Raw genomic sequence first — 12,343 nt, forward strand, 5'->3', positions numbered from 1 at the left:
ACAAAAATTCAGCCCTCATTGCAAAAATACCGTTTTTCTTTTCCACTTTGTTGCCACGAGTCAGTGTTAGAAGTCCAGTTCCAGTCGCACTTGTTCTGACCTTACTCATAAACAAAATGTTACTAAAGTTCCGATGATTCTGGATTTAATCTGAAAATTCTGTAAAGATTTGCATTGTGATTTTAGCTTTGTAATAAACTTTTAGTCACCGAGGTGATAAAACTTCAAGTCTAGAAGGATTTGGACAAAGACTACCTGTACTTAAATCCTATTAGTTGTGCCGCATGTGTGACAAGAACACTACATCAAATAGGAAGAGCAAGCCGAGTTTCAAAGAGGATTTTGATCTGGAAACTTTCATGGATATTTATATTTGACATTTAAGTCGTCTAATTGCTCTTTTTTTGCCTCGTCTGATTTCTTTCTAGTGATGTAGTTTCAGAATTTAACCCACGGGCTGCGTTACGATGGATAAAAAGCACTGCTCAAGTTTATAGTCAGACTTTTAAAGGGTCCTTCCCCACATCCTTTATTTTTGGATGTTGAGTCTGATTGACATACTGGCATTTGCCGCTGACCAGTGACCTTTAAGCTTTTTAAAAAAAATAATTTATTTTTGTAGGGGAGGCTTTCACTCTGCACTAACTCAGCCTGTCAACAACATAATTAATCTCATTAATCAACAAAATTTCCCTTGGGGCGTTTGAGATATTACAGCTAAGGTGAAACTTTTTAGCATTCAAACAGTCCTCATTCGATAGCGTGGCTGTTTTTAATGCTTGTAGCGCCACATGCCCGTGCGAGCGCAGATTCATTCAGCTCACTGCTGAACGGAAAATAATAGTTGAAAATTTAAGAGATTGAGCTTCCTTTGTGCTGCTCTTGAGAAGATGTCAGAGGGGTAATAGGAAGATGAATGAAAAGCAGTTATTCATGCTTTCTTCAGCACTGTATTGATCGATGCAACAACTGATATCCCATTGCGTTTGCTGCCCTCCCGCCTGCCTCTCTGTGTGTCTGTCTGTCCCTGCCACCTGCTACCAAAACAGGGAACAAGATTCTCCATCTGCCCCTGGATCTCTGTCATTCGCTGTCTGCCTTTTGCCTGCTGCTTTATTGCCTTTGTCATCTCTTTCTTTATTTCTCGCTTTGCTCCCTCTGTCACTTAGTTATCTGTTTTATCAGCGCCGTTTCTCTCTCCTGTCACACACCCACCTTTCTTTTCTCTCCTGCTTAGACGCGCACTTACATATTCTCCTCTGTTCCTCGAATGTGAGGAGGTGTCTGCTCCCCCCATATGGCCTGTCAACTTACAGCAGAGAGTGTGGGTGGTGTGTTGCATTTTAACCTAGCACGGCGTCGGGAAAAAAAAAAAAAAAAGGAGAGAAATCATATGTCAAATGGTGGGAAAACACACTGTGAAGAAGCACATCTATTTAGAAAACTCACTGCCTTTGAACTTGTGATGCACCGTGCAGCCATAAATAATAAAAGAGAAATGTATTTTGTGGAAAATATCTCACTCGCAATCAATTATTTTCTACAATCCAAAGGGAGTTTGAGAAAATAAGCATGTGGTGTGTGTGTGTGTGTGTGTGTGTGTTATGAAAGATGTGGTAAACAACAGGTAAACTGTAGATGTGTAATCTGCAGTCAGTGATGAGAAAGCCGGGGAGCAGAGGAACAATCCTAATGGATCTTTTATAATCTGCTTTGTTTTTTGTCTTTCTCTGAAATTCACAACTATCGACAGCTGCCTGTTGTAGAGAAGAATAAAAGGCAGATAGGGAAGTACAAGATTATAGATATATAAATATAAATATCTTTAAGCCTGATTGAAAGAAAAATGACCTGCAGGCCATTTTGAGCAAAAATGCCAAACAGGTCAACAGATTGAGGAAACTATCTCAAGTGGATGGTCTTAAACTACATTCTAGTTTATTCTTTATAATAACGTTTTTACCCCTCTGCCATAAAGACTGATGAGGTATTGTCGTCACCCAACTGGGATGACAGGTGGGCAGGCACCCAAGTTTGTGAACACAGTAACCCCAGAAGAACGAGGCGATGAGTTGAAATCTCAGTGACTTTGTCAAGGTCAGAGGTCAAATTTTCTGAAAATCACCTATAGGATTTTAAAATAACTATCACAGGCCGTCAGTATTTTTGAAATAGATTTACCAAGAAGATGATGCCGATAGCCTTCGCTGAGTAGTTCCATAGTTTCTGACTTCATTCGTTTGATTTGATTTTGAATGAACAAATTAAATCTTTATTTAAACATGTAAGTTGCAAATGCTAATAAACATGAAAAAAGTCATCTCAAACTGGGTGATGAGCATGACATGAGTTCAATGTACTCAAATGGCCTCCACAGTCACCAGATCTCAGTCTAATAGAGCAACTCTGTGGTGGAGATTTCAATTACGAAAGTCCGTCAGGTAAGTCTACAGCAACTTTTTTTTTTTTTTTTTTTGTTTTTTTTTTGTTTGTTTTTCTCAACATTGTTGTACTTACTTTACTCATGAGTTCTTATTAGTCTTTCATGTGAGCAAACAGTGTGGATCCACAGGAAGCCTGTGATGCTTGTCAAATCTATTTTTATTTATTTATTTTGCTTTGTGTGGTTTTAAATGCAGACAGTTTGAGGTCTTTTTCCCTCGGCCCCACCCCCACGGTGGATTAGGTGAAGTGATTAAAGCCCCAGCAGGCACGGTTACCTGTAGCCACCCAGCCTCTGCTCATGAAGCCAATCCTTGTTAAAGACACACTGTTCTTTATTCAAAGCGCAACAACATGCTGCGCCTCTACCTGCATCCAAGACAAACAAGTGTTTGTCTGTTATCTGTGTTGCACAGCAAACGGGATGGTGGTTGTGTTGGTGGTGATAGTAGTGTAGTATGACACATACTGAAGTGCTAGTGACAAAACAGTCACATTGAGTATACTGAGAAGAAAATGGGATGACGCTGATGTGGGTGCCTTGCTAGAATAATTATAGTTTTGTAGTGATCAAATCAAAAAAAGCCTTTCTCTGCTCTGTTATGTTCTGGTGTAGCTTGTTCTGTTCCATAAATGCGCATTTTGTTACGCTCAGATCAGATACATGAGTACAGTAGTGTCATCCTATAGCAGCGAAATATTACAGTAAGACAGTAAATAGAAGTTTGAAGCCATTACATGCATGGAGGGAGTCGACTTCCCTCAGCTGAACCTTCTAAGGTTTACTGCAGAGTTCAGCCAGATTATGAATAATGGAGAAAGGTCAGGATAGATTTTTAATGGATTTGCACACCACATGGCCACAGCAGCTGCATCAACAGGGATTTTAGAGCGATCATTTCTGTCACCGAGGGTGGGCTAAATTCCTGCTTGAGTCATCACTCCAACAACAATTAACATCAGAGAGAGACTGAACATAAACATCAACGCTACACACTCGGTGCAAGGGTTAATCCCGCTAATCTGTTTTACGTATGTAATATGTCACGACCTAATTTTAAAAGTGTCATTTAGTAAATAATCCCCTAAATGACTATTTCAGACAAACGGTTCCAGTGCGTGGATGAAGACTCTTTAAATTCCCTCCATTTTTAGCAGCACACAGAAGTGCAGATCTCTTCAGACTCCAGCCTTCTTTTCATGCTTCAGAGTTTTTAAGTTTTAAAGCCCACATGCATGAGCAACTCACATTGCTTTCTTCATGATATGAGGAGCTTTACAGTAATCCTTCTTCTTAATAAGCCCGTTTCATGTGCATCGCTATTCAGGACTTCAAAAAAAGGGGGTGGGTCCTTCGTCAGTCACTCCACGTCTGCCGCTGCTCCCTAAATACGAGTTAGCTATGACTTTCAGCGCATTCTTTTCACGTTTAGCAGTGCGGGAGATGTAATTTACAAAAAGTGTCAGCAGCAACCGAGGCTGAGAGTCGTGTCCCCCGGTTGACACCAAGTAAACAGTCACTTAGCTTGCGTGTCACTGTCCACCCGCATAACGCTGATGGAGACTGATGATTACAACCGCGCGTAATTGCTCTGACATCTCGCTGTGACAGATTGTATACACAGCAGTAAATCGGGCTTTAACATTGGTCTAGAAATGAAAAGAGAAAATTAGATACGTTCATCCATTATGGAAGAGTCCATATTTCAGCTGACTCCCTGGGATAACTCTGACTTTTAATATTAACGTTTTTCTTTTTTTTTTAGGAGATACAGCTATGTTCATTCAGCTCACACTTACCTACAGCTATCCTTTGTACTCCATTTGCATAATTCTAATTAAATGTTCACTCAGAAGCACCCAATCAGGGTGTCAAGTAGAAAGTAGGAGGAAACAAATCCTTTTATATGTTAATCTACTTTACTACAACATTGTCTAGCCTGCCAGGGAAATGAATATTTCACACATCAAACTACACATTTGCATCAGCATGCAGAAATAAATGCATTACTTCCATCATTTTCGATTAGCTCTGCTTTGGGCTGATATTTGGGCATTTTTCACACTGCATAATGTTTTTGATTCCATACTAGTGCTTGTCCAGGCTGATAACATTTCATTGGCCCTTGTTATTGAAACTGACCCAAACATTATGCTTTGTTTCATTTCTTTTCTTTTAAATTATATTTCATTAAGATCAAGAATATGCAATTTATAATTCTGTTTTGTGCACCCTGTTATTTACAGTGAAAAATGAAGGGCACTTTTCTTTCTTCTGCTTTTGGCAGTGAGCAGCTGGAGAATTTCAGAAATTAAATGGTGGGCAAATTCACTAACTCAAGTGCGCTGACAATTAGCGCAGGTTTGGTGGCAGGAAGGGTTCTGATTGATTCACGTGGATGGCTCACAGACAAGACGTCCAAAAACCAATCGATAGCATTTTTAACAACAGAGTGACTGCAGCATATCTCCATGGATAAAAACAAAACAAGCAAACAGAAAAAAACAATACTGTTCTACTTTAGAAAAATGGAAAATCTGGTGTAAAGAACATGAAAGCATGGATCCATCCTGCCCTGTTAAGCATTTCAGGCTGCTAGTGGTGATGTAATGGCATGGAGGAGGTTTTCTTGGCACACTTTGGGCCCTTTAGTACCAGCTAAGCATTGTTTAACCCTGGCTCTTTTTACAGGTGCTCTTTAACTAACTGTCATTCTTTTACTGTTTGTGCTACAGATTAAATTAAAATGGCTTCAGAAAGAAGAAAAGACGAGCTTTAAAGGGATTTTTGATGTATCACAGTAGCATAAAGCATTCATTAGGTTCTGCCGTCTGAACACAGACGGAAAAATCAGCTCTGCCTAGATTTTACCATGTGCACTTCACATTACCGTAACTCCTCAACTATTCTGGGCTGAGGAAAACATTCAAATGGTTCCTAAAAGATTAGATTTTTAAAATAGTTTTACAGCCAAAATTACTTATACTAAGTGTAAGTCCTGGGTGATAGAGGGTGAAATGCCACAGCCTACCTGAGTGTTGTTTCTGACAATGTACAGTCCTTTATGACCACAGTGTACCCATCTTCTGATGTCTTAAACTAACTTAGAATAGTTTCTTGAACATAGCAATAGTTCACTGTAATCAAATGTTTTTCACAGTCACCAGAGGCCACCTTTTTGGTGAAATACACAATTTGTATAAGGGTTGTACAGCAACTGCGTGATACCGTCAGGCCTGTTAGGAATGTTTCCAGCACCTTGTTCGATCTATGAAATAAGAATTCATAGATACGTATCTTTCAGGACCAATTTAATGCCATATCATTGTGGGCTAATTTGCTTCACATACAGCAGTCTAAAACAACATATACAATACATCATGCACAAACAGAACAAATCTAAATCTTCTACCCCCAACTGGGGGTGGATGGAGGAAGACAGGAAAAAGACAATGAATTCAGATGATGACAAAAATTGAAGGGGTCATTATCCCCAAATCAATTTTACCTGCTTTTCCTTTTATCTGTAACACTGTTTACCCATCTAAATTACCCTGTTGTGGGTTGACTGCCAAGTAAAACAAGCATCCAGCTCACTAACATTATACTGTAGTTCTGCAGTGTGTGGTCACTTATATTTACATCCTGTCATGAACACAGCCTCTCGCCGTGGGTAGATATTCGCTTTTTGCTATGCACTGATACAACTGGTGGGTGTAGTTTGTTAGAAATAGTTCCCACATGAAATTGCTCTCAGCATGGATTGTGGGTTTATAAACCAAGTGCCAGTTTCATTACAACCAAGAGAGGGCAGACATTTCTACAGCAAGGTCTTCGAAGGTGGGTAATTCACACCAAAGCGATCTAGATGGATATGTAGCACGACAGGCCAGGGATGGTATGTGGAGGCTCGCTGTCACACCTGTCACAGCTTACTGGGATGCTTGAACAGAAAAGAGCTTTGATTCAAACTGAGTTTTTGAAAGAAAAAAAAAAGAGACCTTTTAGTGACAAAGGTGTTGGTGCAAAATATGCATGTACTGTATCAGAGAAACACACATATATACCTGAACAAAGGTAAACAGAACAGTGATTTACCTCGCTCACTTAATGTCTTATCTTTGCAGCATTGTCACCGTGGAAACAAGGTACTTTTTAATAGTGTCACCACTTGAGTCATTCATCACACATTTCAACAGGAACACCTTGCCTTGAGGAGCTTTTGACCTCAGTCAACAACATCTTACCATTTGTCATGACTACACACACACATGTAGACACGCACTGGTGCACACGCTCAATCTTTCTCGCTGTCTAACCCTAAACCTCCCTCACGAAAACTACAATCGTCCATTATTGCTCTGACCAGTGTTTGTCCTCCCTGCAGGTGACGATTCTGATCATCCTGGCCTTGGCCTTCCTTGCCTGCATTGTGTTCCTGGTGGTTTATAAAGCCTTCACCTACGACCACGCCTGCCCAGATGGATTCATTTATAAGGTAATACCCATAAACGGCCAGTGTTTCATTTTATTGCTCAGCAGCACATTTATTAGGAGAGGTGTTTAACACAGTAGCTGGTTTGTGCTGGAATGTGGGTTGTAGATTAGCCTCTTCAGTGCTGAGCAAGCCTGCAGCACACGATAACTTATTATTATTGAGCCATTTCTTAGCATTTTTTTTTTATTAATATGTCTATCTTAATTTTTGCACCTTCATGCCTTTTGTGAATACTTGGACTACCTTCTTCCTTTTCTCCAAAACAACATATTTGAGGGTTATCAGTATTCTACAGTAGATATTTTCCTGTCTTGGAGATTTCCAGGTAATATATCAAGTGGAAACACATCTGTCACATCTTAAATAGGATCATGTCAAGAAGAGATGAATAATCTCAATAGCACTGTGGTTTTTCACTACTTCTATAGCACTTGTCTGAATTAATCTGGTTGGTCTCAAAAGGAGACACAGAGTCAAGTAAAAGCCCCACATAATATAATGTCATTTGGTTTATCATGCCTATCGAGGTGCACTTCTTCAAACTGCCCATTCATTCCTCTGTGAATATTGTAATATTTTGGATAACCTAATATCAGGTTTTAGCCTACTACAGGTAAATGAGTCCTTGTATAAAAAAAACACCCCAAAACAATCCCTGTATCATATTATCTAAATACTTTTGAGTTTCTGAACTAATTTCTAAATAGTTAATGCAATATGTTTGTTAAACCCCTTGAATTTAGGCTTTGAACTGGAAGTCATGCTCACAGGATGTCAAGTGGGATGTACAAAATGATCTGATGTTTAATCAATCAATAAAGAGCGAGATTTTAACCATAATTCGATTAAATTTGTATTATATTGACATCTTTTTGCTGCAGTGCATTGTCATAAGAATACACTGATCAAAATATGCAGCACGTGCTCAGTCAGAGGTACCTGAAAACTCTACCTAAGTAAAATATAGAAGTATCTGTACTTCGGTACTTCCCACCTCTGTGTTCAGTTAATTAGTAAGGCACATCAGCATACCTCCAAAACTCTTCCATTGTTTAGACATTCACTCCTATTAATTATGCATGCACTAAGAAAAAAAAATACTTGCAGTGTTCAAAGCATGGTCTTCAAGTCTTAAGCATACAGAAAATTAAACCTTTTAGTAATAAAGAACAGCATGGGAGCCACTTGACAGTAAGAACAGGCCTATAATCTATGTCCTTCTTAAGATTTGGGTCCAAAGTGTCTCCCATCACCTCACATACAGTCGCTTAATTTTCTTTTAGTCCACAAAGACGCATCCAGATGTAAATAGTAGGTAACACACAAATGATGAAGCTCTGCTGTGTTTTCTTCAGTAGCAGATGTCTTGCTCTAAGTGAAATTCTCACAAGGTTTCCAAAGCCTTTTTGTTTAGCCACGTTCTTTGTTTGGATCCTGGTGTGTACTGCTTAAAAGCTTGTCTCCTATGGATGGTGCATTACTGAGTGTAGTCATGGGTGGATTGGGAAAGATTTAAGTAAGTGACGTTTGTTTATGTAGCACTTTTCAAGAATAAATGTTGCAAAGTGTGTGGCAATATAAACAACAATTAAAATGCTATGAATGGATAAAAGTAGATAGAAGCAATCCTGCATAGGTGGGTCATAAGCTTCTTTTTAAAGGTGTAGACAGTGTCCACAGAGCTGAAGTCGAATTAAATCGAGTTCTACAACTTGGGAGCCACAAACCAAAAAGCGCCGTCTGAGTTTGTCCTTGACCTAGATCGAGGTACCACCAAATGCACTGATTAGCTGACCTCAGAGGCTTATTAGTTACGCGTGGATGGAGAAGTTCACTAGGGGAAGCGTCTGACCATGAAGCGCTCTGAAAGTGATTACCAAAGTCTCACACTGAGCCCCAAACTTTACAGGGAGTCAGTGTAAAGACCACAGAATTACTGTCACACGGGACCTTTACAGGACCTGGTGAGAAGCCTCACAGTAGATGGTTTGCTCAGGCAAAGGAGTAATGATATATTTAACCTCAGACCACCCAGGGTTATCAGATAGGGTTCAATTAAATGATTTGCTTAATCGAACTGAGACGTGAGTATTTTTAGTTGCACATTGCTTTCTAAACACATCCTAGCTATTGCAGCCTCGGTTTATGCTCATAGGTACAAAATCTGGATGTTATTTCTTGAACCTGCTTTTCCAAATCTCTCATCAGCACAAAATCTTCTTAAACACTCAGCTATCCATGAGGTATATTGATTTTAAGCCCCCATTAAAAGAAACTGTGAGCCCTCAGCAAAGATTTTCTGGTTTATTGATGTGTGAAAGCTTTTTTTTTAATGTGCAAAGATAGCCAAGTGGAGAAAGTTGATGTGCTTGTTTGAGGAGTGAGAACATAAAAATGTGTGATGATGTTAATGCATCACACATTAACACTGTAAAACATTTTGGATTTAGCAATGGTAAGCTATGGATCCAGGTCTTTAAGGAAGAGATTTTAGTTATTTTTGTGATGATTGTGTGGTTTATGTCGTCTTTGTGTGTTACTGTTGTTTAAATCAATATATGTGCTGTTCTTTAACACCAAAATGTTCAATACTCTGCGGTGTCACATGTGTGGTTCTCATTTATCATTTTTTCCTCTTTGTTTGGTCGTTGCTGTTGTTTTTGAGCATCTGTGTAACTGAAAGATATCTCAGCGTGTGCAAAATCAATAGGCTCATAGGATCAAATTGTTTTGGAGGTGGAGCAGCTGTTGTTTGATTATATGCTCGCGTGCTCATGCCTCTCCTGTACATACATCCCCTTCAGCTCATTCGTGCTACATCCTGAAGAAGGCATGAGCTGTGAAGAATATTTTAAGGTCCAGCTACGACATGTCACCGTAATGAGATTTTCTTTCCATTCCTTTTTTTGTTTTTCTGTTGTTCCTCCCCTGACAGCAGGAGAAACTGGAGCATCCAAGTATTTTTCTAAAATTTCACAATAAATTTCTCTGTCATTGGCCATTCGTGTTGGCAAATATTTGCTCTGCCATATAAACTGCAGAATCCTGTCCGCTCTTCTCTAACGTCCCACCTATCTAAATCAGGAAATAGAGGTGAGCGCAGTCTCCCCTGGGTGAAGAAAAAAAACTTCTGCCCTACTTTTATTCATTTCTGAGTTCATGTTAACCGAAGAGGCTGATGAGGCTTATCTGACAGGCAATAATCCATCAATGGCGTCAATGATTTTGTTATGACCGGTGTAATTTTCTGCTTTTATTCTTTGACACAGAAGCCAAAAAGACACTTAATTTAGTCCTCTATCATATGTTAATAGCTTGGTTGACAATTAGATGAAAATTAGAAAAATCAGACATGCTGAATATTTTATGGTAATTACCACATTATGACTGACTCCTGATCATTACGGCTGAGGTCGTAAAAGAAAATGTTTCACACTGATGTCCTTATGCAACAGTCTGTTTTAGGTTTTACAGTGTATGGATACAGACAGCCTCTTTTCTGCTGATTTCTACTGCCCTCTACTTATAAGTTTTACTCTACCTTGTAAGAGGTCACCTTGCAAGTCTGTGTCTCTAGACAGATGTAGTCTTTAAGGTGGAATAAATCTAGTTTGAGGCCCACAACCTCTGCAGGGGCTCTGACTGCAGTCTGCTGAGGTATTATTAGCAGTGTCACATCCACATTCACAAGGTGGAAAGGTGTCAATAGAAAGACACGCCTGCTCACACAGTGTGCCACACACAGCACAACTATGTGAGGCTTTAAATGGGTACACACTGGAGCACACTGACCTATAAATCTTATGCAGAGCTTTAGGCGTCTTCTTGTGTCTTCTGACTTTACCTCCTTATTACAACTAATATTAGAATCAGAAATAGAAGCCTTTTATTGACATTTTACAATGTATAATGAAAGCTGTAGCTGGTCGGCTACACCATCAGATAACAGAGCAAACATACAGTTATTTACATAGAAAATATAAAAAGGTAACTGCTTAATAAATAAGGTATTTCAATGAGGTAATGTGGTAACTAAAAAATCATTAATGTGACAGAGTACACACAATTTCACTGTGACTTACCTAATAAGAGACAATATTACTGTGTGTGTTCAGTGTTCTAACAAAAAGTATTAGAAAACATGAGATAATTACCTTGTTCTTATTATATATTACAGTGGGTTTCTCATCCTTTCATAAGACCCTGATTGTATTATGTCAAATGCCACCAGAAGATTTATGTTGTGGCAATATTATTAATCTTTTTTTCTGTCTCTTCTGCACAAACTTAGTACAAATAGAGAAGAGTATACTTAAAATTTGTGGGGAGAAAGTTGTGTATATTGTCTAAGGGGCTTGGAAAGAAAAGTGTCTGGATTTCTTTAAGTTGCTTGAAGACATTTCACATCTCATCCAAGAAGCTTCTTCAGTTCTAAGAGCAACTGGTGAAGAGTCCCAGATTTTAAACCCTATGGGATTGTCCCCAAGAGTGTCAAGCCAAGGTGTGAAAACGGGTGTAGGTCACAATCAGCCAAATTTTCGGCTGAACTCATTGAGCCCCACCCTATCATGTGATTTCCTGAGGTCAATTGGCCCAGGGTGTGAGTGGGCGTTAAGGCGTCTGGAAAGGGATCTCAAAACTGGATTTTAGATGGCAGACAGTTGGTGTTGTAAACCACCGCCTCTGTTCAAGGAGGGTCGTTCACAGTGGACATAGATGGCTGCTTTCACTCCTCTTTCAAACCACCTGTCTTCTCTGTCCCATACCCATTTTCACACCTTGGTTAGTGTGATTAGGTAGAGGATCAATAGGAGGTCCATGACCCACTTGGGGACCCTCCCATAGGGCTTAAAATCTGGGACTCTCCACCAATTTCCCTTAGAACTGAAAAAGCTTCTCAGATGAGAGGTGAAACGGCTTCAAGTAACTTAAAGAAGTCCAGATGCTTTTCTTTCCAAGCTTCTGGGACAAAAGATACACCCTCTGAGAGAAAACCAGAGTTAAACAACTAGCTATAAGCTTTAAGAGGAAAGAGGAAAGCTTTAAGTCTTGTCTTAAAAGCAGAGCTGTCTCCCAGACCCAAACTGGGAGTCGGGTCCACTTTTAGATTGGGAGGCAGAGCTGTCAGCTCGTTTAGAATGTGCTATTAGGATAAAATGGGACTATGAGGTCTTTACTGGACCTGGTTATTTAAAACCTTTGCTTGTGAGCAGAAGGATTTAACGCTAATATGCTAGAAGCTAATATGGGACATCTCTGTTTCTAGTCTCTGTCAGAACTGGAGCACAAGTGATTATAGTACAGTAGCAGCACCGTACCTGTTTTTCCTTGATGTAGTGTTATCTTTGAATATTTCTGATGTGGCCAATGCTAAGTATACAATCAGTGTAAAAACTTAATAA

General features: G+C 39.4%; 1 protein-coding gene across 2 annotated transcripts in view; it reads left to right on the forward strand.

The window, feature by feature from the left end:
* The window catches only part of nsg2 (neuronal vesicle trafficking associated 2), a 59,392-nt gene that overhangs the window by 45,431 nt on the left and 1,618 nt on the right, over positions 1–12,343 (forward strand). For both annotated transcript variants that reach the window (XM_026181697.1, XM_026181696.1), the window contains exon 4: positions 6,831–6,941. In XM_026181697.1, coding sequence (XP_026037482.1) covers positions 6,831–6,941 — 111 coding nt within the window. The remainder of the gene's footprint in view (positions 1–6,830; positions 6,942–12,343) is intronic.

This window comes from Astatotilapia calliptera, chromosome 10 (assembly GCF_900246225.1).
Source record: "Astatotilapia calliptera chromosome 10, fAstCal1.2, whole genome shotgun sequence".
NCBI lineage: Eukaryota > Metazoa > Chordata > Actinopteri > Cichliformes > Cichlidae > Astatotilapia > Astatotilapia calliptera.